The 26,427-nt window shown below is 38.0% G+C and overlaps 4 protein-coding genes across 4 annotated transcripts; 2 read left to right on the forward strand and 2 right to left on the reverse strand.

Moving 5' to 3' along the window:
- Positions 1–3,124: 3,124 nt before the first annotated feature.
- On the reverse strand, positions 3,125–6,617 carry LOC120009721 (MDIS1-interacting receptor like kinase 2-like). Its single transcript, XM_038860411.1, has 2 exons — positions 3,687–6,617; positions 3,125–3,593 (listed from the first exon to the last, which is right to left on the reverse strand). Exons 1-2 carry the CDS (start codon positions 6,493–6,495, stop codon positions 3,289–3,291), a joined length of 3,114 nt encoding a protein of 1,037 aa, XP_038716339.1. The 5' UTR covers positions 6,496–6,617; the 3' UTR covers positions 3,125–3,288.
- A 5,218-nt stretch (positions 6,618–11,835) lies between these two features.
- On the forward strand, positions 11,836–12,639 carry LOC120009521. The gene is made up of 2 exons (XM_038860142.1): positions 11,836–12,109; positions 12,197–12,639. The coding sequence occupies exons 1-2, from the start codon at positions 11,836–11,838 to the stop codon at positions 12,637–12,639; spliced, it is 717 nt and encodes a 238-aa protein (XP_038716070.1).
- A 944-nt stretch (positions 12,640–13,583) lies between these two features.
- Positions 13,584–16,982, reverse strand: LOC120009720 (MDIS1-interacting receptor like kinase 2-like). Its single transcript, XM_038860410.1, has 2 exons — positions 14,156–16,982; positions 13,584–14,056 (listed from the first exon to the last, which is right to left on the reverse strand). Exons 1-2 carry the CDS (start codon positions 16,965–16,967, stop codon positions 13,752–13,754), a joined length of 3,117 nt encoding a protein of 1,038 aa, XP_038716338.1. The 5' UTR covers positions 16,968–16,982; the 3' UTR covers positions 13,584–13,751.
- A 4,647-nt stretch (positions 16,983–21,629) lies between these two features.
- LOC120008625 (sugar transport protein 5) lies at positions 21,630–24,719 on the forward strand. The gene is made up of 4 exons (XM_038859008.1): positions 21,630–21,888; positions 22,899–23,218; positions 23,296–23,925; positions 24,023–24,719. Exons 1-4 carry the CDS (start codon positions 21,756–21,758, stop codon positions 24,455–24,457), a joined length of 1,518 nt encoding a protein of 505 aa, XP_038714936.1. The 5' UTR covers positions 21,630–21,755; the 3' UTR covers positions 24,458–24,719.
- Positions 24,720–26,427: the final 1,708 nt, after the last annotated feature.

Genomic DNA, 26,427 nt, shown 5'->3' on the forward strand with positions numbered 1-26,427 from the left:
AGCAGAGACAAGACAGAGTCTGACCAACTAGCCGTTGGACCAGTCTTACCAATAGAACTCAAATTACAATTAATTAACTGGGTTGTATACTACAATGGCTATATATGGGCTTGGATGATTGGGCCTTGCTTATTAAGTTGATCTTGTGGACCTATTTGAGAGATATCCTCTTTACCTTCCCTCAAGATTGGGGATCGGCAGGTCATACCAATCTTGGAACGGAGCTGAACAAAACGTGAACGAAGTAGCGATTTAGTGAGAAGATCAGCTAATTGATCATGGGCGAAAATCTTACGAACGGAGAGAGTGCCGTGATTAACCAAATATCGCATAAAGTGGAGATCAACAATGATATGTTTCATCCGAGAGTGAAGAACGGGATTGAGACTGAGAGCTGTAGCACCTTGATTGTCACATTAGATAACCGGGCGTAGAAACTGCGGTTGCTGAAGATCACGAAGCAGGTGTGTAAGCCAGACCACTTCAGAGGCGGTGGAAGCAAGTGCACGATATTCTGCCTCTGTTGATGACCGAGCAACTGCACGTTGTTTTTGAGATTTCCACGAGACGGGACTGGTACCATAGTATATAATATAGTCAGAGGTAGACGTCTGATCGTCGGGGTGACCCGCCCAGTCGGAGTCAGTATAAGCAGTGAGAGCACGGTTTGAAGCTTTTGTGATGTTTATGCCATGAGAGAGTGCCTTTGAGATACCAGAGAAGCCGTTTTAAGAGAGAGTAGTGAACATCTGTAGGTTTGCTCATGTACTGGGCAAGACGATTTATAGTAAAACAGAGATCAGGCCACATGATACTTAAATATTGGAGGCTGCCTAACAGTTTTCTTTATAAAGTGGGGTCTGAAAGAGGAGTGCCAACATTAAAGTGAGAGGGTAGGGGAGTATTGACCGCTTTCGCACCATCCATATTCACTCGCTCTAAGAGATCACGAGTATATTTTTGCTGAGATAAGAAAAGGCCATTCGGAGTAGGAGAGACTTCGACCCCTAGAAAATATGAGAGGTCACCAAGGTCTTTGAGGCTGAATTGATTTGCCAAAGCGGTAGTGACCCTGTGAAGGACAGTAGAGGAAGAACTTGTTAATATTAGGTCATCAACATAGATTAGGACATACTTTGTCTTGTCTCTGCTATCTTGCTCAGAGCTTTCAGGTTATAGCCGTTAGTGTTATTTGTATTTAAGCTGGTTGTAATTCATCTTCTATGCAATGAAAGTAATTTCTTTAAACCTCTTTATGGTATCAGAGCTCTGAGCAAGATAGCAAAGACAAGACAGAGTCTGACCAACGAACCGTTGGACCAGTCTTAACAATAGAACTCAAATTACAATTAATTAACTGGGCTGTATACTACAAGGGCTATATATGGGCTTGGATGATTGGGCCTTGTTTATTAAGTTGATCTTGTGGACCTGTTTGAGAGATATCATCTTTAAGGGTCGTGTATGTGTGTGAATTTTGGAAGTGCCAAGGTGAGTAATATGTAAACCTTTACCATCACTTAGTTTGACTTCATCGATGCCGTCATAGCAAGTTGGATTAGAGAGGTTGTGAGCATCGTGAGTCATGTTATGACTAGCACCCGAATCCAAGAGCCATGACTGAGTGATGGTACAGGTTTGCATATTACTCACCTTGGCACTTCCAAAATTCACACACATACACGACCCTTAATTGTTAATAATACCTTGCGTGATCCCTCACTATATAAAAATTTGTTATCTGTGCATGAACTTACCAAATGCAATAACATATCTGTTGCGTTTTCCCCCTTCCATTGTGTTCTTAAGGACCAGGTTACTGGACAGACCATGGGAAAGGGCAGATGCAGTGAAGGTGTCTACTTTCTTGATCCACCCACTATCTCCTGTTATGCTACTCTTCTTGCTCAACAAGGTCTTCGTACATCCGTCGATGGTTGGCATTGTTGTCTCGGTCATCCTTCCTCCAAATTGTTTGCCAAAGTGTTCACCACGTTTAAGCTTCCTTGTACTCAGCACTTTCCATCAAACTCTCTGCCATGTAATTCCTGCCATATTAATAAAGCTCACAAATTACCTTTTGGAGATTCCACCGTCCACACTAGTACTCCATTACAAATAGTTTATAGTGATGTCTGGGGTCCCGCCCCAACTCCTTCATTTGATGGTTATCGTTACTACGTGATTTTCGTTGATCACTTCACTCGTTATACGTGGCTATTCTTGCTTCATCAAAAATCAGAGGTGTCATCTGTGTTCATTCAGTTTAAAACTATAGTTGAAAAATAATTCCAAACTTCTATTAAAACCTTGTACACTGATAATGGTGGTGAGTTTGTCAAACTCAAATCCTATCTTTCACAATCTGGTATTAGTTGGTTCCAAAATCCTCCCTATACTCCTCAACACAATGCTCTCTCTGAAAGGAAACATTGTCACTTGACAGAGACCGCTCGGACCCTCCTTCATTCAACCAACCTCCCTCTTACCTTTTGGAGTTGTGCTTTTCAAACAGCCACATATTTAATCAACAGATTACCCATTCACTCCACTACACCGGTCACTCCATTTCAACTTCTCTTCAAACAACATCCTAACTACTTAAAACTTCGTGTTTTTGGCTGTCAATGCTATCCATGGCTCAGCCCTTACACTACTAACAAACTTCAACCTCGTTCCAAGCCTTGTTTATTAAGTTGATCTTGTGGACCTGTTTGAGAGATATCCTCTTAATTTCTTCAAACCTCTTTGAACGGCAGACTACCGCTTCCGTGGCGATGACCTACATGCCGCTGCCACAAGCGGGCTCGTATTGGTTTACGTCATCGGATTATCAAGTGCCTTTTCTTTCTTAACATTTCATGCTAGAGCAGCCTCGGCTATTAGAAATCAATCGACCACTACTACCATCTTACAAATTAGAACTTAAGCTAGCGCTTATCTTTGGAGTTTGGTAGATGTGAAAATGCAAATCAAACAAAGTGTTGAGTCATGATTTTCTTTTCCTGGAAACCATAAAATGTTGCAAATTAATCCATTAATTACTTGTTTAAAGGATATTTCTGTGATAGTTGCCAACCGGAGATAAATGAAAATCACATTCAAACTAAGTGCTGAAACTAGGCTGAAGATTGGCTAAATTTGTTGCAGTAGTCGTCATATTTATTGGCTACTTGTGAAAAACTATGCTTCAATAACATAGAAATATCCGTATTTGATGCCTTGTGATGTCCTGAATAAACACTTAATTTTTACCTTGTTATACAAGTATAGGAATGCGAGGTGAATCTAAAATGGTGATTGGGATAAAAATAGCTGGGAAACCATATGCATTGTCGGCCTAGATTGTGCATTAGCATCCAAGCATTGAGTTGCTATTTTCACGACCATGATAACTTCATCCACAACATCAGCCGAAGGAGGTGCAAGGCGTTGGTCATGAACTTCTTCTGGTAATGTGTTCTCTGTAGCCCAAAGAGATGGTACAGAGGGGATGATGTCCCTAGGATGCTCTCCTTTGATCACTTCCAGTGCTATTACACCAAAGCTATACACATCACATTTCTCTGTTACCTTCATCGTGTAAGCAAGCTCTGCATAAGAATGAAGATAAATTCAACAAATCATGTCCTAGTACAATTTGACTTTTTGATTGTTTGAAGTAATAGAGCAATGGAATACGTTACCAGGAGCGGCATATCCATATGTGCCAGCAAATGCGGTCCAATTGGAGGAGTCCGGTTTAAGAAGCTTTGCGGTGCCAAAGTCTGATATATGAGCCACATAGTTGGAATCCAGCAAAATATTACTGCTTGAGATGTCTCGATGGACAATTGGAGGAAAGCAATCATGGTGCATGTAAGAGAGGGCATGGGCAAGACATTTAACGATGTCCACTCTCTTATTCCAGTCTAATTCTTTAGCCGCTGCTTCTTTGCTCAGAATTGAGGCCAAGCTGCCCCTTTCAAGGTATTCATAGACAAGAAATGAGTGTCGCGCACTCGAGCAGAACCCATGAAGCTTCACAATATTTCGATGTCTTATCTCCAGTAACACCTTTATCTCATTCAAGAACTCCTTTTGGGATATATACTGGCTATCAGACAAAGAATGGAGTTTCTTCACGGCTACAATGCCAGCTGATGGCAACATGGCTTTGTAGACACTTCCAAATCCACCCTTTCCAATGCAATATGAGTCATCAAAATCCTTGGTTGCCGTGATGATTTCTTCATACATAAGCTTTCCATCATAAGTTGATATGGAAAAGAAACTTTTAGTAGGCAGGCTGACTTCTTCAGTTTGGCGATCTACCTTTCTATTTCTTTTGATAAAGAAAATTCCGCAAAGACCAAATAGAAGTAAAAGTAGTCCTGAAAGAGGTAGGGAAATGGTTATAAACAGGACTCTGTGGCTCTTCTTTGTATTGTCTTTATGTCGCACTGAAGGTTTGCATGGTTGCAGTCCTTGGACATCACCACATAAACCTTTGTTTCCCCGCAACGCTTCAAAGCCAGCAGCTCGAAATGCTTGGTTGTCTGGTATAGGACCTTCCAACTCATTGTACGATATGTCAATGCTCAACAAGCTAGACATATTCGTGAAGCTGTCTGGAATACTGCCCGAGAGATTGTTGTGGGAGATATTCATCTTCTCCAAGCTTTCCAAAGAGTTTATGCCCGATGGTATATGACCAACAAGCAAGTTATTACTGAGGTCTAGTTGGGAAAGGTGAACTAACTTCAGTAAATGCAATGGAATTTCCCGGCCAAACTGATTATTGCTCAAATTTAAGTGGTTCAGCTTCACGAACTCTTGGAAATTATTTGGGATTGAACCACTCAATCTATTTGCTGACAGGTCTAGATGCTCAAGATTAGTCAAGGATCCAAATTCTTGAGGTATGCCACCAGAGAGTAGATTTCCATTCAAATTCACCGTTAGCAAAGAAGTCAACCTTCCTATTTCCTTTGGAATCTCACCAACTATACCATTGGAAGAGAAATCAAGTAGATGTAACTTACTGGAGTTTCCAATATCAGATGGTAATCTCCCAGTAATATTGTTCCTAGATATTATTAGGGTTTGTAATTGTGGACATCTTCCCCAGTTGGATGAAATCACACCATGGAGCTTATTTCCACTCAGATCAATATAATCTAGTTTTGGATAGACTCCAAAGTCCTCTGATATATCTCCAACTAGAAGATTTCTTCCCAAGCGCAATCGGACCAAACTCTTGCAGTTTCTTAAGCCTTTGGGAATAGGACCCGTGAAATTGTTGTCGTCTGCAGTGAAGTTTTGTAGTATTCCACTTTGGCAAATCTTTGCAGGTAGGTAACCAGTGAACTGGTTAGTATCCAGTTGTAGCACTGTCAGCTTTCTGAGATTTGTTATGTCTTGGGGAATGGATCCAGAAAGTTTGTTGTCACGAAGAAAAAGAAATTCCAAGTCGTTCAAATTGCCAAGTGAAGCTGGAACAGAACCATTGAGTTGATTTTGGCTCAACTCTAGATCATAAAGTGATTTTAGATTTCCTATCTCCTTAGGAATAGGCCCAAATAGGTTATTATTATAAAGATGAAGAAGGGTGAGATTTGTAAGACCACCTAGAGAAGTTGGAATTAGACCAGAAAGATTGTTTGAATGGAAGCTTAGCTCTTGAAGGGAGATCAAATTTCCTATCTCTGGGGGAATGGATCCAGAAAGTTGGTTGTGAAATACATACAACACAATTAGGTTCTTCAAGTTTCCCAAAGTGGAAGGGATAGGACCTGTTAGGAGATTGGTATCCATGAAGAGCAAAATCAAATTGGAGAGGTTTCCTATTTGTGGAGGAATAGGACCTGATATTGAGTTATTATAGAGATACAAGTTAACTAGATTGGTTAAATTTCCCAAAGAAGTTGGGATTGGTCCATCTAGCTGGTTACTATACAGAGCAAGCTCGTTAAGAGACTTTAAATTGCCTATCTCTTCCGGAATGGAACCATTCAACTGAGTTTCAACTAGATGCAGGACCTCAAGATGAGTTAACAAGCCTATCTGAGGTGGGATATTCCCAGAAAATTGATTAGTCGACAAGTCAAGATATATGAGCTTTGTAAGCTGACTGATTTGGGGTGGAATGGAACCATTGAGAGCATTGATACTTAGATCAACATATGCAAGATTAGGGAATGATGTGAATGAAAATTGATCTAGTGTGCCTTCGATACCTGAAATTGAAAGATTGACTCTGTTGACACTTCCATCTGCACAAGATATTCCAAGCCAAGTGCATGGTCCAGAGACGGTGGCATTATTAGAGAGGAGAGACCATGAAGCTAGCTTAGACTGTGTTTGGGTAGGAAGGCTGACTTTCCATTTGAGAAGAGCATTGGCTTCATCAACAGAGTCAGAAACAACATTGACTCTGCTATTCAGCAAAACAACGAGGAGGAAGAGGACGTGGAAGAGTGGCTTCTCCAAAGATAAAATTTCCTTTCTCCCCATTTTTGGTCTGCAGTGTGATCAAAGTTATGGATTGAAGCTCCATTTGTATACTCACAGTTTCACACCCGATTATCAGAGATTTCGCAGAATGTCCCTTACTGTCTTTTTATTTTTCTCAATTTCTCATCATTGAGATGAAGACTATATTTGTTGTGTTTGTACTTTGGACGACTGACTTAATAATTACATTCTCATCAGGCTTGGTTCAAAAGTCTTTTCTCTCTTCTTTTTTTCAGTTCCACTATGTAGTGGCAGTAGACCAGATGAACAATTCCATAACACATGAAAAAGATCCAAATAAACAATTGATTCAGACATGAGATAATGAAAATCCCCACTCCCGTATCCTTTCATTCCTCTCCTTAGTGCACAACTTTGTCTAAAATCTAAGTGGGAGGCCCCACAATTCGTGTTTATTGTAGATGGGAATGAATTTGGGGTGGGTGTCGTGTGGAGACTTCAAAATTTGTCAAGCTATATTCTACTAGTTGTCAGGTTAGAAGACACGTGCTATAATTTTGTTGAAATTTGTTATAAGATTGTAGTATAATTAAAGAACGATTATTGAATCAAAAATAAAAAAGAACGATTATTGTTTGTGCTTAAGTTTCAAGTCTATAATTCTTAATTGTGCTATTTAGTTTTTTTTATAAAAACTTATATATTTGTTGGTGTTTTTTTTTTTAATTTTATTTTTTTATAAAGGGCTAAACTCGGACAGATTGAAAAAAAAAAAAAAGAAAGTAAAACAACACAAATGAATTGAATCAATATTCTTGGCTTCCCTTTCATCAAGAAAGATCATCTTCACCAGATCTAGGAGCCTCATCACTATGCAGCAAATGTGTCGCTGGAACACACCAACGACAGCTTGATGAGAAGAATCAAAGTTCATCCCCATAGGAGACGATGTGGTGAAAAAATCTTGCGCATTGAACATAACAGATATTGTAGACTAGATTTAAATGTGAATTTGAAAATTAGGATAAAGAAAAAAAAAACAAAATAATTGAAAAGTTGACTTAATCTCGACATAAAATTCTTGATAAACTCTTTTTTTTTTTTAATACAGAGGAAGAAGATAAGGAAGTTCGAACTCGAGACCTCTATGAGATACCATACACATGAGTGTCATTTGAGTTACTCGTGGTTCTAGAAAAAAAAATCTTTTTTTTTTGAATACAAGTACAAATACAATATACGACACACCACCATATCAAGCCTATGAAAGTACAGGTGTCAACAGGCCCCACGCAGGAGGCACAAATCAAACCCACGCAGGGGCAAACTATCAAGCCCACGCAGGGGCAGACTAAACCCACACACCTCCTTATAAATATTCGGAGGAGGTGAGACTAGAACCTATGACCTCAGTCAGGGACATGCAAAGTCTTGATAAACTTGTTGTTAGTAAGAAAACGAAAGTGCATTAAGACTAATTAAAAGTGATACATTAGAGCATGTTAAATACATTTTTTTATTTATAATTTAAAAAACTAGAATGATCAAATTAAATGAAATGTTTCCACAAACAAAAGAATATCTATTTAGGACCCAGTCAGAGTGGATGTACAGTCAGACAAACAGGGGGCACATACAAGTGGATTTATATTGCTAGACCAACTAATCTGCTTTACATAGTTAATTGGCGTGAAGAATGGACGGTCAGACAAGCAGAGATCACACCAAGTAATTGACTGATGGAGCCTAGAGCAACTAATCATCTGCCCTACATGATTTATGACGAACATATATTTTTTTCTACAGAAAGACTTGACTTAAGGGTTCTTCGTTCTCACTTTCTATTGCCATGAAGAGTGGAGAAATGCGACAAATTATAGTGATCGACTGTGACTTGTGTACTGGAAATCATTGACTCTCATGAAGATTTTATTTTCCAACATACTAGCATTCTGTTCAGATTTGCATCTCACATTCATTGGTTAGGTGTAAGCCAATGTGAGATACAACAATCAATAACTGTAATCCATCAAGGCATCAATTAAGTCATCCCTCACGACGACTAAAGAGACATTTACTTGCAGCTTCTTTCCGCTACTAACACTAATGATACATCAATACTCTCATTATGAAGAGACATTTCCATGGGAATACTTGATATAGAGTTCTAAATAGTTGATCTTGATGTCAACTCGGCTACTAAATTTCGTGGCTTAAATAGATGCATCTACTTAATTGAAGTTTTTCACAAACATATAATGGACGGTCGCTGGTCGGCTTATCCCTCTCGTGCAGCACGCAGAAGCACAGAATGCTATAAGGGGGCCGGGCATGTTGGGATTTGATTAAAGTTTTGAATTAAGTTTGTTTGTTGCTCAAAGTCTTCCGGCATTAAAAGGAAAAGACTAGCGAGGCCTAGCTGAAGTTAATGTGAAAGAAAGAAAAAAAAAAGAAAGTGCTTGTGAATCTACGTGAAGAAAAAATGTAACAAAACAAATTTGAATTTTCTTCTTCATTTTGTTGTTTGGTGGAGGCAACACGGCACTTGATTTTCTTAGTATGTGTTGGGAGAGGTGAGAGCTTGGTAGTCGCAGCACCAAGGGTATTAGGCAGGAAAAGAGAGTACTCCAGTACAGATATTTGTTTGTTAGTTCGTTAATTCAAGAACTCGTCTCTTTTGTAGTCTTCTTCATATTAATGGAATTCTTCGTTGTTCTTTGCCCGATGACGTAAGCAAATTGTGTCAAACCTAGTTAAATTTTAATAGCAAGTACTTTAAACTAGCATGTCAACGATAGACGATCAACTGTTGGGCATCTTAAGTCATTACTGCATTCCACCATTTATCGTAGCTAGTACTTCAGAGTTCACAATTGAATCATTTATGTTCCCTAGCTAAAGATAAATACGTACGTAATTGAGCTTTTTCATATTTTCAAAAGATTATTAGATTGTACAGCAAAGGCTAAAGAGTTCATCTAGCAAGTAAAAAATTTATTTGAGCCCTACATTTCTCTCCAAGATAACAAATGACCTTGGGCAGCCATTTTGCTTGAGCTAATACCCAGTGAGTGGCAAATCAATATCAAAGTTGAGATACTGTATTTTCAACCCCATCTATGGTTGTAGTATGAATAAAATGTCACCGTACAGGTAAGATATTTAACATTAGCAGCTGCAAAAAGTAGAGATACATTGACCATTATGATCAACTTAGCTATCCTATTATATAGATTACGGTTTAATCTTACTCGACTCTACTCAACATAAGCATAGCTGAATAAGATGCCCCGGGGTTGAATACATACGTCATCAATACATGGTTCATTGTCTGTTATCATATATAGATAATTTCAATTCCTTAAATGGATATGCATATCCATAACCGTTGATATGCATACTCATTCCAGAGATTTTGGCAAGCCAACAGAGTTCGCAAATGGGGTTGGAAATTTGCGAACTCAGTTTTGGTTCCCAAAATTACGAACTCGGAGAGGAGAGAGGATGGAGTCCCAAAAAACAGCGGGAGTTCATAACGTTGAGGTTATGGATGGAGTCGGTCGTTGGAGACCTTCACGAACCCAGATCTTCGTCTCCACCATTTTCTGAAAATCGCAGATTATATATACAACAAAGATCTTCACGAACCCAACAGATTTTTGTCTAAACAAGCCCATCTCCTTCGTATCAGTTAGCATCTTCATCATCGGCTACGGTGTCAATATTTGACAACGGCAGAGACTCAAACCCATCTTCTCTCTGGCGGCTGCTGTCTGGACTCTGGAGTGGAATTGCTAGGGTTTGCTAAGGTTCTGTAATTTGGGTTGAGCTAATTTTATTAGATGGGCCACGGTTTTAACTCACATAGTTGGGCTTAAACTAGTTTATATTGTTTAAATTGTCCCATACACTTCAATTGTTTAATGGGTTTATGAAAAAGGTTTTAGAAATAAAATGGCCAGATTAATCAAATTATTGAACTACAAATTTTATGGGCCAAGGGTTATAGTATTGGGCCAGATTAATATATTCATGGGCCATGCATTAAAATATATAGAAAAACTACATAAGAACTCATTTTATACTTTGTTGTTGGAGTGAGTATTTGTCAAAATATGTAAAAGGGTATGCAAAGTACAATTATGCATCTCCATTTTGCATACCCTTGTTGGAGATGCCCTTCCTATCAACAATGCGTTTTTTTGGAGGTTAACATCATGTGGTAACTCCATAGTTAAGTGTGTTTATGCGAGAACACTATTGGGATGGGTGACCTCTGAATCTTGGGAAGACAAAGCCATGCAGGCCAGATGTATTAACAGGAATCGGACAACCCAAAACGGACAATATTGTTGATGTGTATATGGGCTGAAAATTATAATAGTGCCTTTGGTTTGTGTTATGAAACATACAAGATAAACAAAAGACAATTGTGCACAAATCACATAAAGAGAGAAGTCTGCATGTAAAACAGTTAAGATTGTATACCCACCTATGCAATGAGTGTATTCCAACTCCCAAAGTCTTTTCTTGAGGACATTATGGTAGCTTTGAACAAGTTTTGATGGAAAAACAAATGTGAGAAGGGGATTTATTGGGCGAAATGGCAATCGATGTGCAGTTGTGCACCCTGAAAGCTTCAGGAGGGTTGGGTTTTAGGAGTCTCGAATCTTTCAATTTAGCCCTATTAGCAAAGCAAGGGTGGCAGCTAATTCAAAATGAAAACTCTCTATGCTCTAAAGTCCTTAAAGCCAAATATTTTCCTCCTTGTGACTTCATGAGGGCGTGTGTGGGAAATAAGCCTTCATTATCTTGGAGAAGCATCTGTGCGAGGCGTCAGATTCTGGACTTAGGTTTGATTTGGAGGGGGGAAATGGTCAGTAAGTTTCAATTTGGTTCGATAAATGGATTCCCAGGCCATGGAAGTTTAATCTCGTTACTCCAATTAATCCTAATTGGGGACATCTAAGGGTTAGCCACTTTATTGATAGTCAAAGAAGATGCTGGAAAGAAAGTGTTGTTAGGAAATTACTTCTACCCATTGATGCTGAGGTTGTTTTGAATATTGCTTTGGGTAATGTTACTGCCTCTGATGCTCGGAGGTGGCATTTTGATGCCAAGGGCTATTATTCGGTTAAAAGTGGTTATAATACATATGAACAATGGCTACGCTTCTCCTCTTACGCCCCTGCCTCAAGTTGTCAATCTGGATCTGATATATGGCCTCACATCTGGTCAATGGATGCTCCCCCAAAAATTAAATCTTTTGCATGGAGATTTTGTCACGATTTCATCCCTTCATTCTCAAGTCCTAGAATGGGGTTCATTGACTATCACCCTGGTGTCTTATGTGTGGAAATAATTCATATTCAGTGAGACATGTTATTTCAGTGTGGTTGGGTTCGGAGAGCCTTCAAGGAAGCTGGAGTTTCTCGTCCATCTTCTTCTTCTGGGAGGAGTCCAATTGAGCAATGGTTGAGTGAGGCTGTCGAGGAACTATCCAAGGATCAATTCACTAGACTATTTTCTTGCCTTTGGCAGATTTGGCGCATGAGAAACCAAGTTCTTCATAATAACATCTCGGCTAAACCTGAGGAGGTAGGGAGGCGGATTGCAATCCTGTTAGCATATTACAAAGAAGCTCATTCCCTTAGTCTGTCTGGGCCAACCAGAAATAGTCATTCCTCGATAAACTAGAGGCCTCCCCAACCCTTAGCTATCAAGATCAATTTCGATGCAGCTCTTCGGGACTCCAAGGTGGGAATTGGCTTAATTGCCCATGATGCGAAAGGCTTTCACATTGCTTCCAAATCAATCTGCGCTCCAGGGCCTTTGAATCCCCTTTTTGCGGAAAGTAGTGTAGCCAGGGAGGCACTGGTTTTTGCCAAGTCCCTCAACTGTCAAGATGTTGTTCTGGGAAGGGACTCTCCGTTGGTTATCAAGGCTTTGGCTGGAAACGAGATGGACTTTTCGGAGAGTGATCTATGTATTGGGAGCGCAAAAACCCTCCTTGATTCCTTTGCCCATGTCAGGTTTTCTCATGTTAAAAGATCAGCAAATCATGTTGTTGACACTCTAACTAAGTATGCTTTATCTAGTTCTGACTCTTATGAGTGTTTTGGAGAGAACCCCGCCTTCCTCCTCCATGTAGTTGGGACTGATTGTCTCGCTCGTTCTTCATAATGAAAGCTTTTATTCTTAAAAAAGAGAGTTAAGATTGTTATCGAGCCTCTCTTTATATCTTTCTCTTATATACTTTTGTGAAGTTGTTTTGGACAGATAAATGGTCAAGAAATACACCTCTTAATTAGCTGTTTCTAGGATCCGACGAGTTGGGGTCTTTCAATATTGATCATCCAGCTTCTTCTTTTCTTTTTCTTTTTTAATTTTTGGTGATGATTTGTCTTCCAGATAATTTTTAACATTAAACCAAGCATAGACACCCATTCTAAACCATAGAAAAATAAGTCAAATAGTCAAGTTTAGAACAAGAGCAACAACAACAATTTTGCCACCTGTATACGCATCCATTCACACTAGTGTGTTTGGATTGAAGGATTTGAGGGGAGGACATTGAAGGGAAATGAGTTTCTTCCCAATTTCGTTGTTTGGATAGCTTAAAAAAAATTGGGGTTATTTGGATATTGCATTTGAAGAGAATTGGGCGAAGATTTCATCATATTTTTACCAAAATATTTCCTTCCAAAATGAGGTTATTTGGATGGTAGGGAAAGATGAATTAGTTTATCATTGTACATAATACTTAAATAAATTAGTAAATTAAACTAATTTCCTTATCTTTCTTTTATTTTATTAGGAAAAAATATTATATTTTCTCTTACCTACTCTTCCCTCATTCCCCTTTAAATCCCTCAATCCAAACATACCCTTAGACAAAGCTTGCATACTACTATCAAAGCAAGGCTTGTTCCAGGGTTAAGACTTCTCAGGAAAGGGGTTATAAATTGAACATAAAAGTCACGCCAAAGAATCAGAATATGCAACTTCATAATAACAGCATCATTAAAATTCAGAACAGTACAGGGAAATGGGGTCATAAGCATCGACTCCAGAACACTAACAACACAATAGCAATTTGAGGATATCAAATCTAAAAGGAATCCCCGTTTAAATCAAAAAGAAAAAACCGAGCTTACATCGAATGCAACGAAATGAAATCTTCCATGGATATATGCTTTAACTCACCGAACCATGGACGTGGGCGACTCAGCTACTCAAAAAGTTTTGGAACAACATCACATTTCTAACAACATTTCGGCCTCTTCTAGTTTTCATTATGGGGGTGATTGGGATAAAAATAGCTTGGAAATCATATGCATTGTCGGTCTAGATTGTGGATTAGCATCCAAGCATTGAGTTGCTATGTTCACGACCATGAAAACTTCATCCACAACATCAAGTACAGGAGGTGCAAGACGTTGGTCAAAAACTTCTTCTGGTAATGTGTTCTCCATAGCCCAGGGAGATGGTAGAGAGGCGATGATGTCCCCAGGATGCTCTCCTTTGATCACTTCCAGTGCTATTACACCAAAGCTATACACATCACATTTCTCGGTTACCTTCCTCGTGTAAGCAAGCTCTGCATAAGAATTTAAATAAATTCAACAAATTTACGATGTATATTCTTGTACATACACATTTTGGTTGTTTGAAGTAATAGAACAATAGAATACGTTACCTGGAGCGACATATCCAAATGTGCCAGCAAATGCAGTCCAATTGGATGAGTCCTGTTTAAGAAGCTTTGCAGTGCCAAAGTCAGATATATGAGCCACATAGTTGGAATCCAACAAAATATTGCCGCTTGAAATGTCTCGATGGACAATTGGAGGAAAGCAATCGTGGTGCATGTAAGAGAGGGCGTGGGCAACACATTTAACAATGTTCACTCTCTTATTCCAATCTAATTCTTTAGCTGTTGCATCTTTGCTCAGAATTGAGGCCAAACTGCCCCTTTCAAGGTACTCATAGACCAAAAATGAGTGTCGAGCACTCGAGCAGAACCCATGAAGCTTCACAATATTTCGATGTCTTATCTCCAATAACACGTTTATCTCGTTCAAGAACTCTTTTTGGGATATATACTGGCTATCAGACAAAGAATGGAATTTCTTCACGGCTACAATGCCAGCTGATGGCAACATGGCTTTGTAGACACTTCCAAATCCACCCTTTCCAATGCAATATGAGTCATCAAAATCCTTGGTTGCTGTGATGATTTCTTCATACATAAGCTTTCCATCGTGAGTTGATATGGAAAAGAAACTTTTCTGAGGTGGGCTGACATCTTTAGCTTGGAAATATGCCTTTCTATTTCTTTTGATGAAGAAAATTCCGCAGAGGGCAAATAGAAGTATAAGTAATCCTGAAAGAGAGAGGGAAACGGTTAAAAACAGGACTTTGTGGCTCTTCTTTTTGTTGTCTTTTTGCTGCATTTTAGGTTTGCATGGTTGCAGTCCTTGGACGTCACCACACAAACCTTTGTTCCCCCGCAATGCTTCAAAGCCAGCATCTCGAAATGCTTTGCTGTCCGGTATGGGACCTTCCAACTCATTGTATGATATGTCAATCTGCAACAAGGCAGGCATCTTCGTGAAGCTGTTTGGAATGTTACCTGAGAGATTGTTGTGGGAGAGATTCAGCTTCTCCAAGTCTTCCAAAGAGTTTATGTCCAATGGTATATGACCAACAAGCAAGTTGTTACTCAGGTCTAGTTGGGAAAGGTGAACTAACTTCAGTAAATGCATTGGAATTTCCCGGCCAAATTGATTATTGCTCAAATTTAAGTAGTTCAGCTTCATGAACTCCTGGAAATTATTTGGGATTGAACCGCTCAATCTATTTGCTGACAGATCCAGATGATCAAGATTAGTCAAGGATCCAAATTCTTGAGGTACTCCACCAGAGAGTAGATTTCCATTCAAATTCACTTCCAGCAAAGAAGTCAACCTTCCTATTTCCCTTGGAATCTCGCCAACTATACCATTGGAAGAGAAGTCAAGTTCATGTAGCTTACTAGAGTTTCCAATATCAAATGGTATTCTCCCAGTAATATTGTTCCCAGATATTCGTAGGCTTTGTAATTGTGGACATCTTCCCCAGTTGGATGAAATCTCGCCATGGAACTTATTGCCACTTAGATTAATGTAATCTAGTTTTGGGTAGACTCCCAAGTCCTCTGATACATTCCCAACTAGGCGATTTCCATCCAAGCGCAATCGGACCAAACTTGTGCAGTTTCTCAAGCTTTTGGGAATAGGACCTGTCAAATTGTTGTCATTTGCAGTGAAGTTTTGAAGTATTCCATTCTGGCAAATCTTTGCAGGCAGGTGACCAGTGAACTGGTTAGTATCTAGTTGCAGCACAGTCAGCTTTGTGAGATTTGATATTTCTTGAGGAATGGATCCAGAAAGTTTGTTGTCACGGAGAAAAAGAAATTCCAAGTTGTTCAAATTGCCAAGGGAAGTTGGAACAGAACCATTGAGTTTATTTTGGCTCAACTCTAGATCATAGAGTGATTTCAAATTTCCTACCCCCAAAGGAATTGGCCCAGATAGGTTATTATGATAAAGATGAAGAATGGTGAGATTTGTGAGACCACCTAGAGAAGTTGGAATTGGACCAGAAAGATGGTTTGAATGGAAGCTTAGCACTTGAAGAGATATCAAATTCCCTATCTCTGGGGGAATAGATCCAGAAAGTTGGTTGTGAAACACATACAACACAGTTAGGTTCTTCAAGTTTCCCAAAGTGAAAGGGATAGGACCAGTTAGGAGATTGGTATCCATGCAGAGCTCAACCAAGTTTGAGAGGTTTCCTATTTGTGGAGGAATAGAACCTGATATTGAGTTGTTATAGAGATACAAGCTAACTAGATTGCTTAAATTTCCCAAAGAAGTTGGAATTGGTCCAACTAGATGGTTACTATATAGAGTAAGCTCGTTAAGGGACTTTAAATTCCCTATCTCTTCAGGAATGGAACCATTCAACTGAGTTTCAACTAGATGTAGGACCTCAAGATGAGTTAACAAGCCTATCTGAGGTGGAATATTCCCAGAAAACTGATTAGCCGACAAGTCAAGATATATGAGCTTTGTAAGCTGACTGATTTGGGGTGGAATGGAACCATTGAGACCATTGATGCTTAGATCAAGGTATGCAAGATTAGGAAATGATGCGAATGAAAATTGATCCAGTGTGCCTTCAATACCTGAAATTGAAAGATTGAATCTGTTGACACTTCCATTTGCACAGGAAATTCCACGCCAAGTGCATGGTCCAGAGACGGTGGCATTATTAGAGAGGAGAGACCATGACGCTAGCTTAGACTGGGTTTGGCTAGGAAGACTGGCTTTCCATTTGAGAAGAGCCTTGGCTTCATCAACAGAGTCAGAAACAACATTGACTCTGCTATTCAGCAAAACAAGGAGGAGGAGGAGGAAGAGGAGGGAGAGTGACTTCTCCAAAGATAAATTTTCCTTTCTCCCCATTTTTGGTTGGCAGTGTGATTTGCAAAATTATGGGTTGAAACTCCATTTTTATACTCATAGTTTCACACCCGATTATCAGAGATTTCAAAGAAGGTCCCATAATGTCTTTTTTTTTTTCAATTTCTCGTTAATAAGATGAAGGCGACTACACTGATTGTTTGTGAAGACTTTGACTTAATAATGGCATTCTCATTTCTCATTATGATTGGTTCAAAATCTCTGTCTCCGTGTTTCTTTGGTTCAAAATTTCCACGCCGGTAGGGAAGGTATGCACTTTCTTGGGTTTGAGCAGATCTTGGTTCCATTTTGCTTGCATTAAATGGTTGGCCACAACTTTGTCTAAAATCTAAATGGAAGGCCCACAAATCGTAGATGGGAGAGATTTCGGGGAGACTTCAAAATACAAATTTTTTTTTAATTTATATTTTAAAAAACTAGAATGATATGATTAAATTAAATTAAATATATCCACAAATAAAAGAAGATTTATTTAGGACCCAGTCCAGGATTATTATTGCAGAAGTCAGTCAGCGTGAATGGACAGTCAGACAAACAGAGAGCACGTACAAGTTGGACAAAAGAGAGGGCACATGCTAGAGACTAAATTCTGGCCTACTTGATTTATGATTGTTCTTTTTCTACAGAAAGACCCAAGACTAAGGGTCTTAGTCCTTGCTTTCTATTGCCGCGAAGAGTGGGAAAAGGCGACTAATTATAGGGATCGACTGTGACTTGTGTCCTGGAAATCATTGACTCTCATAGTCTCATTGATTTTATTTTCCTACATACTAGCATTTTGTTAAGATTAGTATCTCACATTAATTACGTCTAAACCACAAATATGAGTAAAGATTCAATCACTACATAATCGTACGAGCCTCGGGTTCAAAGTAGACAATACATCTTCAACCTTTTTTGGATTGAATTTATGCAGTACTCTCACGAATATTTGATCTATGACATAGTTTCAGAGAGAAGACTTGATCTTAAAACCTCTACCTCGTTTCTACCTATTGGGCCTCGCATAACTGAGCCCTCAATTCGGAGGGAAGTATTAATATTTGTATCCCATGTAAATTAGGTGTAAGCGACATCGGTTGGATTTTTTAATATAACTGCTGCCGTTTTCGACCCGTTTGGCAGCACAACTTGCCCAGCGTTGCCGCTAGGCAACTACTTGGTGACTTGACTTGGAATTTTCACTATGGGTTTGTTTTGATTTATTGATTCCTTCCTCCAGTTTGACATGACCACTCCCATGTACTGGGTTTTCTGGTTGGGCTTGTCGGATTACAAGACACAAGCTATAATTTTGTTCAAATTAGTTATAAGCTTGCAGTATAAATAAAGATCGATTATTGTTTGTGCTTAGTTTTCAAGTCTATAATTTTTACTTGCAAGTGAGCCGTTGATTAAATGACAATCACAGAACATGTAAGGGATCACCCACCCATTAAGTTGTGGGTTCGAATCTTACCCCTCCCCAAACCCTTATTTCAAAAAAAAGAGTTTATAATTCTTACTTGTGCTATTTATTTTTCTTTAATTTTAATATTTATCGGTCGTTATTGTTGTTTTTGTGAAATATTTTGTCTTAACAGTGAATTTTTTACATTTTAAAAAAAATTGAATGAAATAATTAAATTAAATATATCCACAAATAAAAGCAGGGTCGACCTTTGGGCAAAATCACCAAAACAAGGGCTTTGAACCCTTGGCCGTTCCAGGGCACCAATTTTTTTAATACTTAATTCAAAATCTACGCTACACTACAAGCTCAATTGAAAATAAATTCCAACTTTCATCCTCCCCAAAGACGAATCCAATTGATGCCCACCCACCCTCAATTTTTTGCAAAAAATTTTCATGTATACAAATAAATACCCAAATCCCAAAATAAGTCCACTTATTTTTAACACAAGTCTTAATAATTTTTTGTAAATACTTTATTTAGTTGTTTTTTATATGTATACTTCGAGTTTTAGAGGCTTTGTTACCCAAACTCTAGAATAAGCCCATCTATTTTTCCTACAAGCCCCCTTGTAGTTTTTTTTTTTTTTTGTAAAAATTTTATTTAATTTATAGATATATATATATAGTTGGAGTTTTAGAGACTTGGACTCTTCAGGTTGAAAATTATATCATAAGACTTCATCCTCATATTATTAATATGTAGATTTCTTTTGATTACTTTTTGTTGACATATATATCGATTAATAATCCTTAAAATAAAATCGGGAGAGCTATCTCCAAACCCCTATTAACCTTTGGCCCCCTCCTATAAATTCTTTGCAGAGCCACTAATTTAACCCGCCCTCAAGCCTTTTTCTAGATCCACCCCCGCTTCTCCTAGTCTTCTTTCTCAATGGATATCGCAAGTAAGTATCATCTCACTTTATAATTTTTTTGTAATAGGGCACCACTTTATTGTGTCGCTTTGGGCACCAAATGATTAGTACCAGCCCTGAATAAAAGAATATTTATTTAGGACCCAGTCCACGATTATTATTGCAGAAGGAAGTCAGCGTGAATGGACAGTCAAACAAACTGAGAGCACATACAAGTTAGACAAAAGAGAGCACATACTGGAGCAACTAATCTGCCATACATGACTTAAGATCATTTTTTTCTACGTAAAGACTTGACTAAGGGTTCGTAGTTCTTACTTTCCATTTGCCGTGAAGAGTGGAGAAATGCGACTAATTATATTGATCGACTGTGACTTGTGCAATGGAAGTCATCGACTCGTTGATTTTATTTTCCATCATACTACATTCTGTTAACAATTGTATGTCACATTGATTAGTGTAAATCACCGATATAATTTATAAGTAAAGATTCAATCATTCTCAACAAAGAGATCGAGTCCTTTTAAGGACAAAACCGTGTGAGCCTCAAGTCCAAAGTAGATAATACATCTTCGAGCCGTTTAGATTGAATTTATGTGGTGCTCTCAAAAGTATCTGATCTATGACATAATGTCAGAGGGAATACTCGATCTTAAAACCTCTACCTCGTGTCTATTTCTTGGGCCTCACATAACCACGCAAGCCCACAATTCGGAGGGGAGTATTCATACTTGTATCCCACATCAGTTTGGTGTAAGCCACATCGATTTTATTTTTTAACGTAAAACGCTGCCGTTTTTGACCCGTTTCGAAGCACAGCTTGCCTTGCATTGCGCGGGCAACCGCTCTACCAAATAGGACTTAAATAGGAAGAGCATGAGTGAAATTGAGAACAGTAAAGGGCTTTGGGCCTATTCGGCCCATGAACAATATATTGGGCCTCTACTTGGAATTTTCGCTATGGGTCTATTTTGATATATTGATTCCTTCCTCCAGTTTGATATGACCACTCCCACGTACTGGGTTTTCTGGTTGGGTTTGGGCCAGAAAGAAGAGGAAGACCATATTATTTAAAAGGATAGAAAGAAGGGAAGAAACCACCATATCACCATTACAATCATAGGGCTTATATAGAAAATGATATTGGTGATCATTTTCCTCTTAATTTTGACACTTACTACAAGTCTAGAATATAAAATTGACCTATTAACAACTCTAGAGGAAAATTATAAAAACGTCCACATTAATTAATTAAATATATTATAAGTTTTGTTGGATGAGCTTATTTGTTAGATTAACCATGGCACCACGTTGCTCTTATTCCACCACCTAATCTTATGAAGGAATGGAAGATGCACAAAAATCTCATGAACAAACCAAACCAAACCAAACTACTTCAATGATTTCAGAAGTAGTATTATTTAAATCTCCAACTTGTGGGGAAAAAAACTACTTCTTTTTTCCTTTTAATCATGGTGTTTTAAGAAATAAAGGTGATCTTTTTAGAAAATTTATTTTGGTGTTGGAATTAAATTTTGGGAAAAAAAAAACTTATCGAGAAAACAGATTTTTTTTAATCCAATAATGACAATATTAAGAACAATTTTGCATTAATTAATTCAAAAAAATTAAATATAGATTCCAAATTTAAAAATAATTTTTTCAGACAAAAGTTATTTTGTTGATTGAACTAAAAAACGAAACCAAAATTTATTCGGTTCATTTTATCAGTTAAATAGTTTAAGGTCTTAATCAAATTGAAATTCTTCATAAGAGACGCTTGATTACATTAATCAATATTAATATATTAACATTGATCACATATATTATTAAATAAAAATATAATGATGAGAAAACATAAACCCAAAATATTTTAAATCACGACCCAAATATTAGTGCATAATGTACAATAATATAAAAAATAGAAACAAATTACAATAGAAAATTTGTCGTTAAAATGGAATTACGATCGTAACAGACTTAGGCACAAATATGTTGCTCTATTTAAGAAAATTCGAGCTCTCTTCAAATCCTTTTTATCGTCAGAATAGGTGCAATATGATTTTCTTGACTCGACCCCTCTGAAACACAATAACTTGTGGGATTTTGGTCTCTCATTTTCCTCTCCTATTCAATGTGGAATTTTAAATCTCCTATTGAATTTGAAAAAAAAAATACACTTAATTACTACTTTAGGTGACAATCAAATACTTAACTAGTAACAAATATATATTATTTTTCTATTTTTTAATTTAAAATACACCAACCTCAAACTAAAATAACCAAATAGTTGAACACACCCCATCTTTAGCTTTCTCATCGATTATAAATTAATAACCTCTACTCTTTCACCTTCTCTCTGACATCAAATCAACAAGTTTTTCTACCAATTTTGGTCTCAACGCAACCCTTTGTTCTGTTGTAAATACAGAAAGAGCGAATGGCTGTGGGGGGTTTCGCTACCGATGGACCAGTCGGTAATTATAACGGCAAACTAACGACGTCCGTGGTGATCACCTGCATCGTCGCCGCCACCAGTGGCCTCATATTCGGTTACGACATCGGAATATCAGGTACCTTTTCCTTACATTGTCAAGTCAAGAGCAGTCTCAATGATTCGCTTCTCCATATTTTTCTCAAAATTACAACTTATTTTTGGACTTTGAAGATAAACCACAAATTGTTTTTTTTCTTCCTGAAAACTATAAATAGTTGCAGATTAATCAGTTCCACGTTTTAAGGAAGGGAAACTTGGGAGGTTGTAGATAACGTATTGCCGTATTGGTTAATAATAAGTTAGCAGAAATTCACGAAAATCTCACTCAAATTTAGCTGTTATCATTATTCAGCTATGGAGGCGGGCAGGCACTTCTTCTTCTTCCCACTATAGTAACCTCTAGGGCACCAAATTTTTTTATTTTTTAAAGAAATAAAAAATGTGTACTATTCAACAACCTAAGGGATTCAATAATATTTTTTTTCTGAAACAAAAATTAAATTTAACATTAAAAATGCATGATAATTTTGTATTATTGGATATTTAAACCAAAAATATTTTATACAATTTTCATGTTGAATTTAATTTTTATTTCAAACAAAAAAATATATTAATAGAGTCATAAAAACAATCAAAATATGAATATAATTTTTAAAATTTTTCAGAAATATTTTTAAACACCATTAAAGCTACAGCTGAGCCGGGCACCCGTTGAATTGTAGCTAGCTAGGATGAACTTTAAAAAAACCAATGGGGTGCTGACTGAGTGACTGGTAGATGCATCGATATCCGGCCCCAGATTTCATTATCATTCGTCACTAAAATCAAATCACTATCTGTCGTCTAGCTATTGTCCAATGGCTGCACTGAAAATCTGAATTTTCAATTCACTAGGAATCTCTTAAAAGTGAAATATCTCTAGTGGGCCAAGTCAAGGCCCTAAACTCTTAAAAGGCCTGCATATTTTGGCCCAATTGACAACTGGGCTGTTTGGGCTTGGACACCACTTTCGAATGATGTTTTCAGTTTGCAAAAAACATTTGCTAATATCTTGTTTCTAATTTCTATGGCTCCACCAATCTACAGGAGGTGTAACAACAATGCAAGCTTTTCTGGAGAAGTTTTTTCCATCAGTGCTAAGGAAAGCAACAGAGGCTAAAACCAATTTGTATTGTATGTATGATAGCCATATTTTAACAGCATTCACATCCTCACTTTACATAGCAGGACTAGCAGCATCCCTGGCTGCTAGTCGCCTTACAGCTGCATTTGGCCGTAAGAACATTATGGTAATTGGAGGCTGCACCTTCCTCGCCGGCTCAGCAGTAAATGGTGGTGCCGCCAATGTAGCCATGCTCTTATTAGGCCGGATTCTTCTTGGTTTCGGAGTTGGTTTTACCAACCAGGTTAGTGTTAGCAAAATTTCAACTTTTCATCAATTTAAGCTAATTAGCATTATTCATTCCTTTGTGTTTCAATGAAGGCAACTCCTGTTTATCTCTCGGAGGTCGCTCCATCGAAATGGCGTGGCGCATTCAATACAGGATTTCAGTTCTTTATAGGCATTGGAGTTGTTTCAGCGAATTGCATAAACTATGGAACTGCGAAGCATAGCTGGGGATGGAGACTCTCTCTTGGCCTTGCTATAGTACCTGCTTTAATTATGACTCTAGGTGCAGTCTTTATATCTGATACGCCTAGCAGTCTAGTTGAGCGAGGCAAGATCGCGCAAGCTAAGAAATCTCTCATCAAAGTACGAGGAGATACAACGAATGTGGAAGCAGAGCTGAACGATCTTATTAAGGCAAGCGAAGTAGCCAAAGCTGCAAATCAAGAACCTTGTGTGACAATATTTGAGAGGCAATATAGGCCTCACCTAGTAATGTCAATTGCCATACCATTTTTTCAACAAGTTACCGGGATTAACATTATTGCCTTCTATGCTCCAGTACTTTTTCAATCAGTTGGTTTCGGAAATAATGCAGCTCTATTAGCTGCAATTATATTAGGACTGGTTAATCTTGGCTCCATCCTTGTTTCTACGGGCGTGGTTGATCGCTATGGCCGTAGACTTTTGTTCATAGTTGGTGGTACTGTGATGTGTGTTTGCCAGGTATGAACATATTTGTTTTATTTTTTAGTCTAGTTAACAACTGTGTTGGAAAATCTCACTCATTTCTTGATCTGGGTTTGTTTATTTTTCCGTTAAGGTTGCGTTGGCTTGTGTTCTTGCTGCTACGACGGGGGTTTCAGGGGACAAGCAAATCTCCAAGGGTTATACCATATTAGTGCTTGTACTAATGTGCATCTATGCAGCTGGTTTTGGGTGGTCTTGGGGTCCATTAAGTTGGCTAATTCCTAGTGAAATATTTCCTATGAAGATTAGGCCAACCGGACAAAGCATAAGTGTGGCAGTAAATTTTGGGACAACCTTTGTGCTATCACAAACATTTCTGACAATGCTATGTCACTTCAAATTTGGGACATTCCTGTTCTATGGTGGTTGGATTGCAGTAATGACTGTCTTTGTTGTACTCTTCTTGCCAGAGACAAAAGGGATCCCATTGGAGTCTATGAATGCTGTCTGGGAGCAGCATTGGTACTGGAATCGGTTTGTTCGAAAGGCAGCGATTGACGAAATGTAGCTGATCATATGTTTCTGTATTGTGTAGATACATCCTGCTCAACAATAGGGCATGATTATTAAAGAAATCTGTACTCTGTACTATTGTTTTGTAAATTGACCAGAGACGATAGGGATTCCATTGGAGTCATTGTCTCTATGTATGCTGTGTAGTTCTGTACTCTATAGTTTGTATGTGTCCAAGAACACTAGACTGATTAATTATGTCACAACTCTTGCGGCTGTTTTATGCATATGCTTATGAACCTCCTATTTTAATTTGATCAGTTGATCATGGATGAAGTTAGATTTCAGGCCTTCGAATACATTTTCAACTACTGTGAATGTGAATTTTGATAAAAAGAAGCAGAACTCAAGAAAATTCAAGGTTAGAGTAGAGCAGGAGATCAGGGTATTTCTGAAAACATAACAGCATTTTGAAGCCGGAAGAAGAAGTACCAATTAGGGATGTCCACAATCGATCCGCAAACCGAAAACCGAAAACCTATCCATAACCGTGGTTATTCGATTTTCGGTTCGGTTTTTTAGGTTACGGTTTCGGATATGGTTATGATTTTAATAAAATTTCGGATATTTTTTCGGTTACGGTTATGGTTATAACAAAAAACCGAAAAAATATTTTTATATATATATATAAGTTACATATTTAGATTAAAACTCTGATTATATTTTCATAACAAATTATAAATTTAGATACCAATTAACCTAATTATTACACAAATTATAAATTAAGATTGATTAGTTGAAACTCATGGCAGCCTTATCATTTCGGTTATGGTTAAAAACCGAATGGACACCCCTAATTATTATATATAACTAACAAGATACTGAATTGGGCTTTGTTTAGGTAGTGATGGGCCTTATTGGGTCGGACATCATTTGCAGGCCTAAAGTTTGAGAAAGCTTACTGGATCGGTGACAGGGAACTAAGTTGGGCTAACATAAGAATGCATAAGCTGCCGGCCCAAAAATGAAAGGGCTCAAAAGCCCAATTTGCAGGTAATTCAGTTTGTGTTCATGCTATGTTTTTTTTTTTAACCAGCAATTCCCCAGCTCAACACGTCCATTAGATAGTTGGGCTGACTTTAAACTCGGGCTGAGAACCTAACCTACTATGTTAGTGATATGTAAAACCGGATTGAAACCCTTACGGGAAAAACGAGGTCAATGCCTTCAAATGATAGTTTACTCCGTAGTCCGTACAAAACTTCTCATGCGCATTTGGCCCATGCAAGTAAATAATACGGAAAATTGTCGGATTTGAAAGTTGAACTTGTGGCCTTTTGCATTTACAAGGAGTTATCACAGTTCACTTCACAATCTCAACCGAAACTTCTTTGTTGTGTTGATGCATGCTTCAGTACACTTGCTGGCTTTTTCTTTGACAGTCGAGCTCGGTTAAGCTCAAAAATGTTGGTTGATTGCTTAGTTGAATAATTAATGTAACACACGTTTCGGTTGTCTGCAAAGGCTACAGATCGATTGAAAACACTGTTATGTTCCGAAAAATCTGTTCTAGGATGTTGATACCAAGCAGCATTAATTATTTTGGCCGGTTGGCTAATAGAAGTTGAATTGTTATACTCAAACTACCTTTGTGCATCTGTTCTTTCCCCAAATTTCATTTTCAAAGAGGTGTGGAAGAAAAGCTTAAAAAGATGTTTACCAGAACTAATAATAGAGTAGTAGTGTAATTAATTAAGCTGATAATTGGTTTCAGGTATGAAGGCTGCAACCAATATTAAAATCCCTCCCAACCATACCCACCTAACTTAATTGGGTCACTCTCATTTCCCTCTTATAGTATCCCTATTTAGTGATACCCAATGTGAATAAGAAGAAATTACCATATGAATATGAAATGTTTGTTGAGCTTTAATTAAGATTTACAATCAATTTGGACTGTTCAGAAGTCTGATCCCCACTGATCATTAATTCACATTTTGCCATACATGTGATAATTAATTGGGT

Source organism: Tripterygium wilfordii, chromosome 11 (genome assembly GCF_013401445.1).
Source record: "Tripterygium wilfordii isolate XIE 37 chromosome 11, ASM1340144v1, whole genome shotgun sequence".
NCBI classification, from domain to species: Eukaryota; Viridiplantae; Streptophyta; class Magnoliopsida; order Celastrales; family Celastraceae; genus Tripterygium; species Tripterygium wilfordii.

Bases quoted from the DNA above. Each gene is read 5' to 3' on its own strand.
- LOC120009521 (XM_038860142.1), top strand. From the start codon at position 11,836: ATGTTATTTCAGTGTGGTTGGGTTCGGAGAGCCTTCAAGGAAGCTGGA. The intron at 12,110-12,196 runs GTCTGTCTGGGC...ATTTCGATGCAG, and splicing joins CAAAGAAGCTCATTCCCTTA to CTCTTCGGGACTCCAAGGTG.
- LOC120008625 (XM_038859008.1), top strand. From the start codon at position 21,756: ATGGCTGTGGGGGGTTTCGCTACCGATGGACCAGTCGGTAATTATAAC. The intron at 21,889-22,898 runs GTACCTTTTCCT...ACCAATCTACAG, and splicing joins TTACGACATCGGAATATCAG to GAGGTGTAACAACAATGCAA. The intron at 23,926-24,022 runs GTATGAACATAT...TTTTCCGTTAAG, and splicing joins CTGTGATGTGTGTTTGCCAG to GTTGCGTTGGCTTGTGTTCT.
- LOC120009720 (XM_038860410.1), bottom strand. From the start codon at position 16,967: ATGGGGAGAAAGGAAAATTTATCTTTGGAGAAGTCACTCTCCCTCCTC. The intron at 14,057-14,155 runs GTAACGTATTCT...ATTCTTATGCAG, and splicing joins ATTTGGATATGTCGCTCCAG to AGCTTGCTTACACGAGGAAG.
- LOC120009721 (XM_038860411.1), bottom strand. From the start codon at position 6,495: ATGGGGAGAAAGGAAATTTTATCTTTGGAGAAGCCACTCTTCCACGTC. The intron at 3,594-3,686 runs GTAACGTATTCC...ATTCTTATGCAG, and splicing joins ATATGGATATGCCGCTCCTG to AGCTTGCTTACACGATGAAG.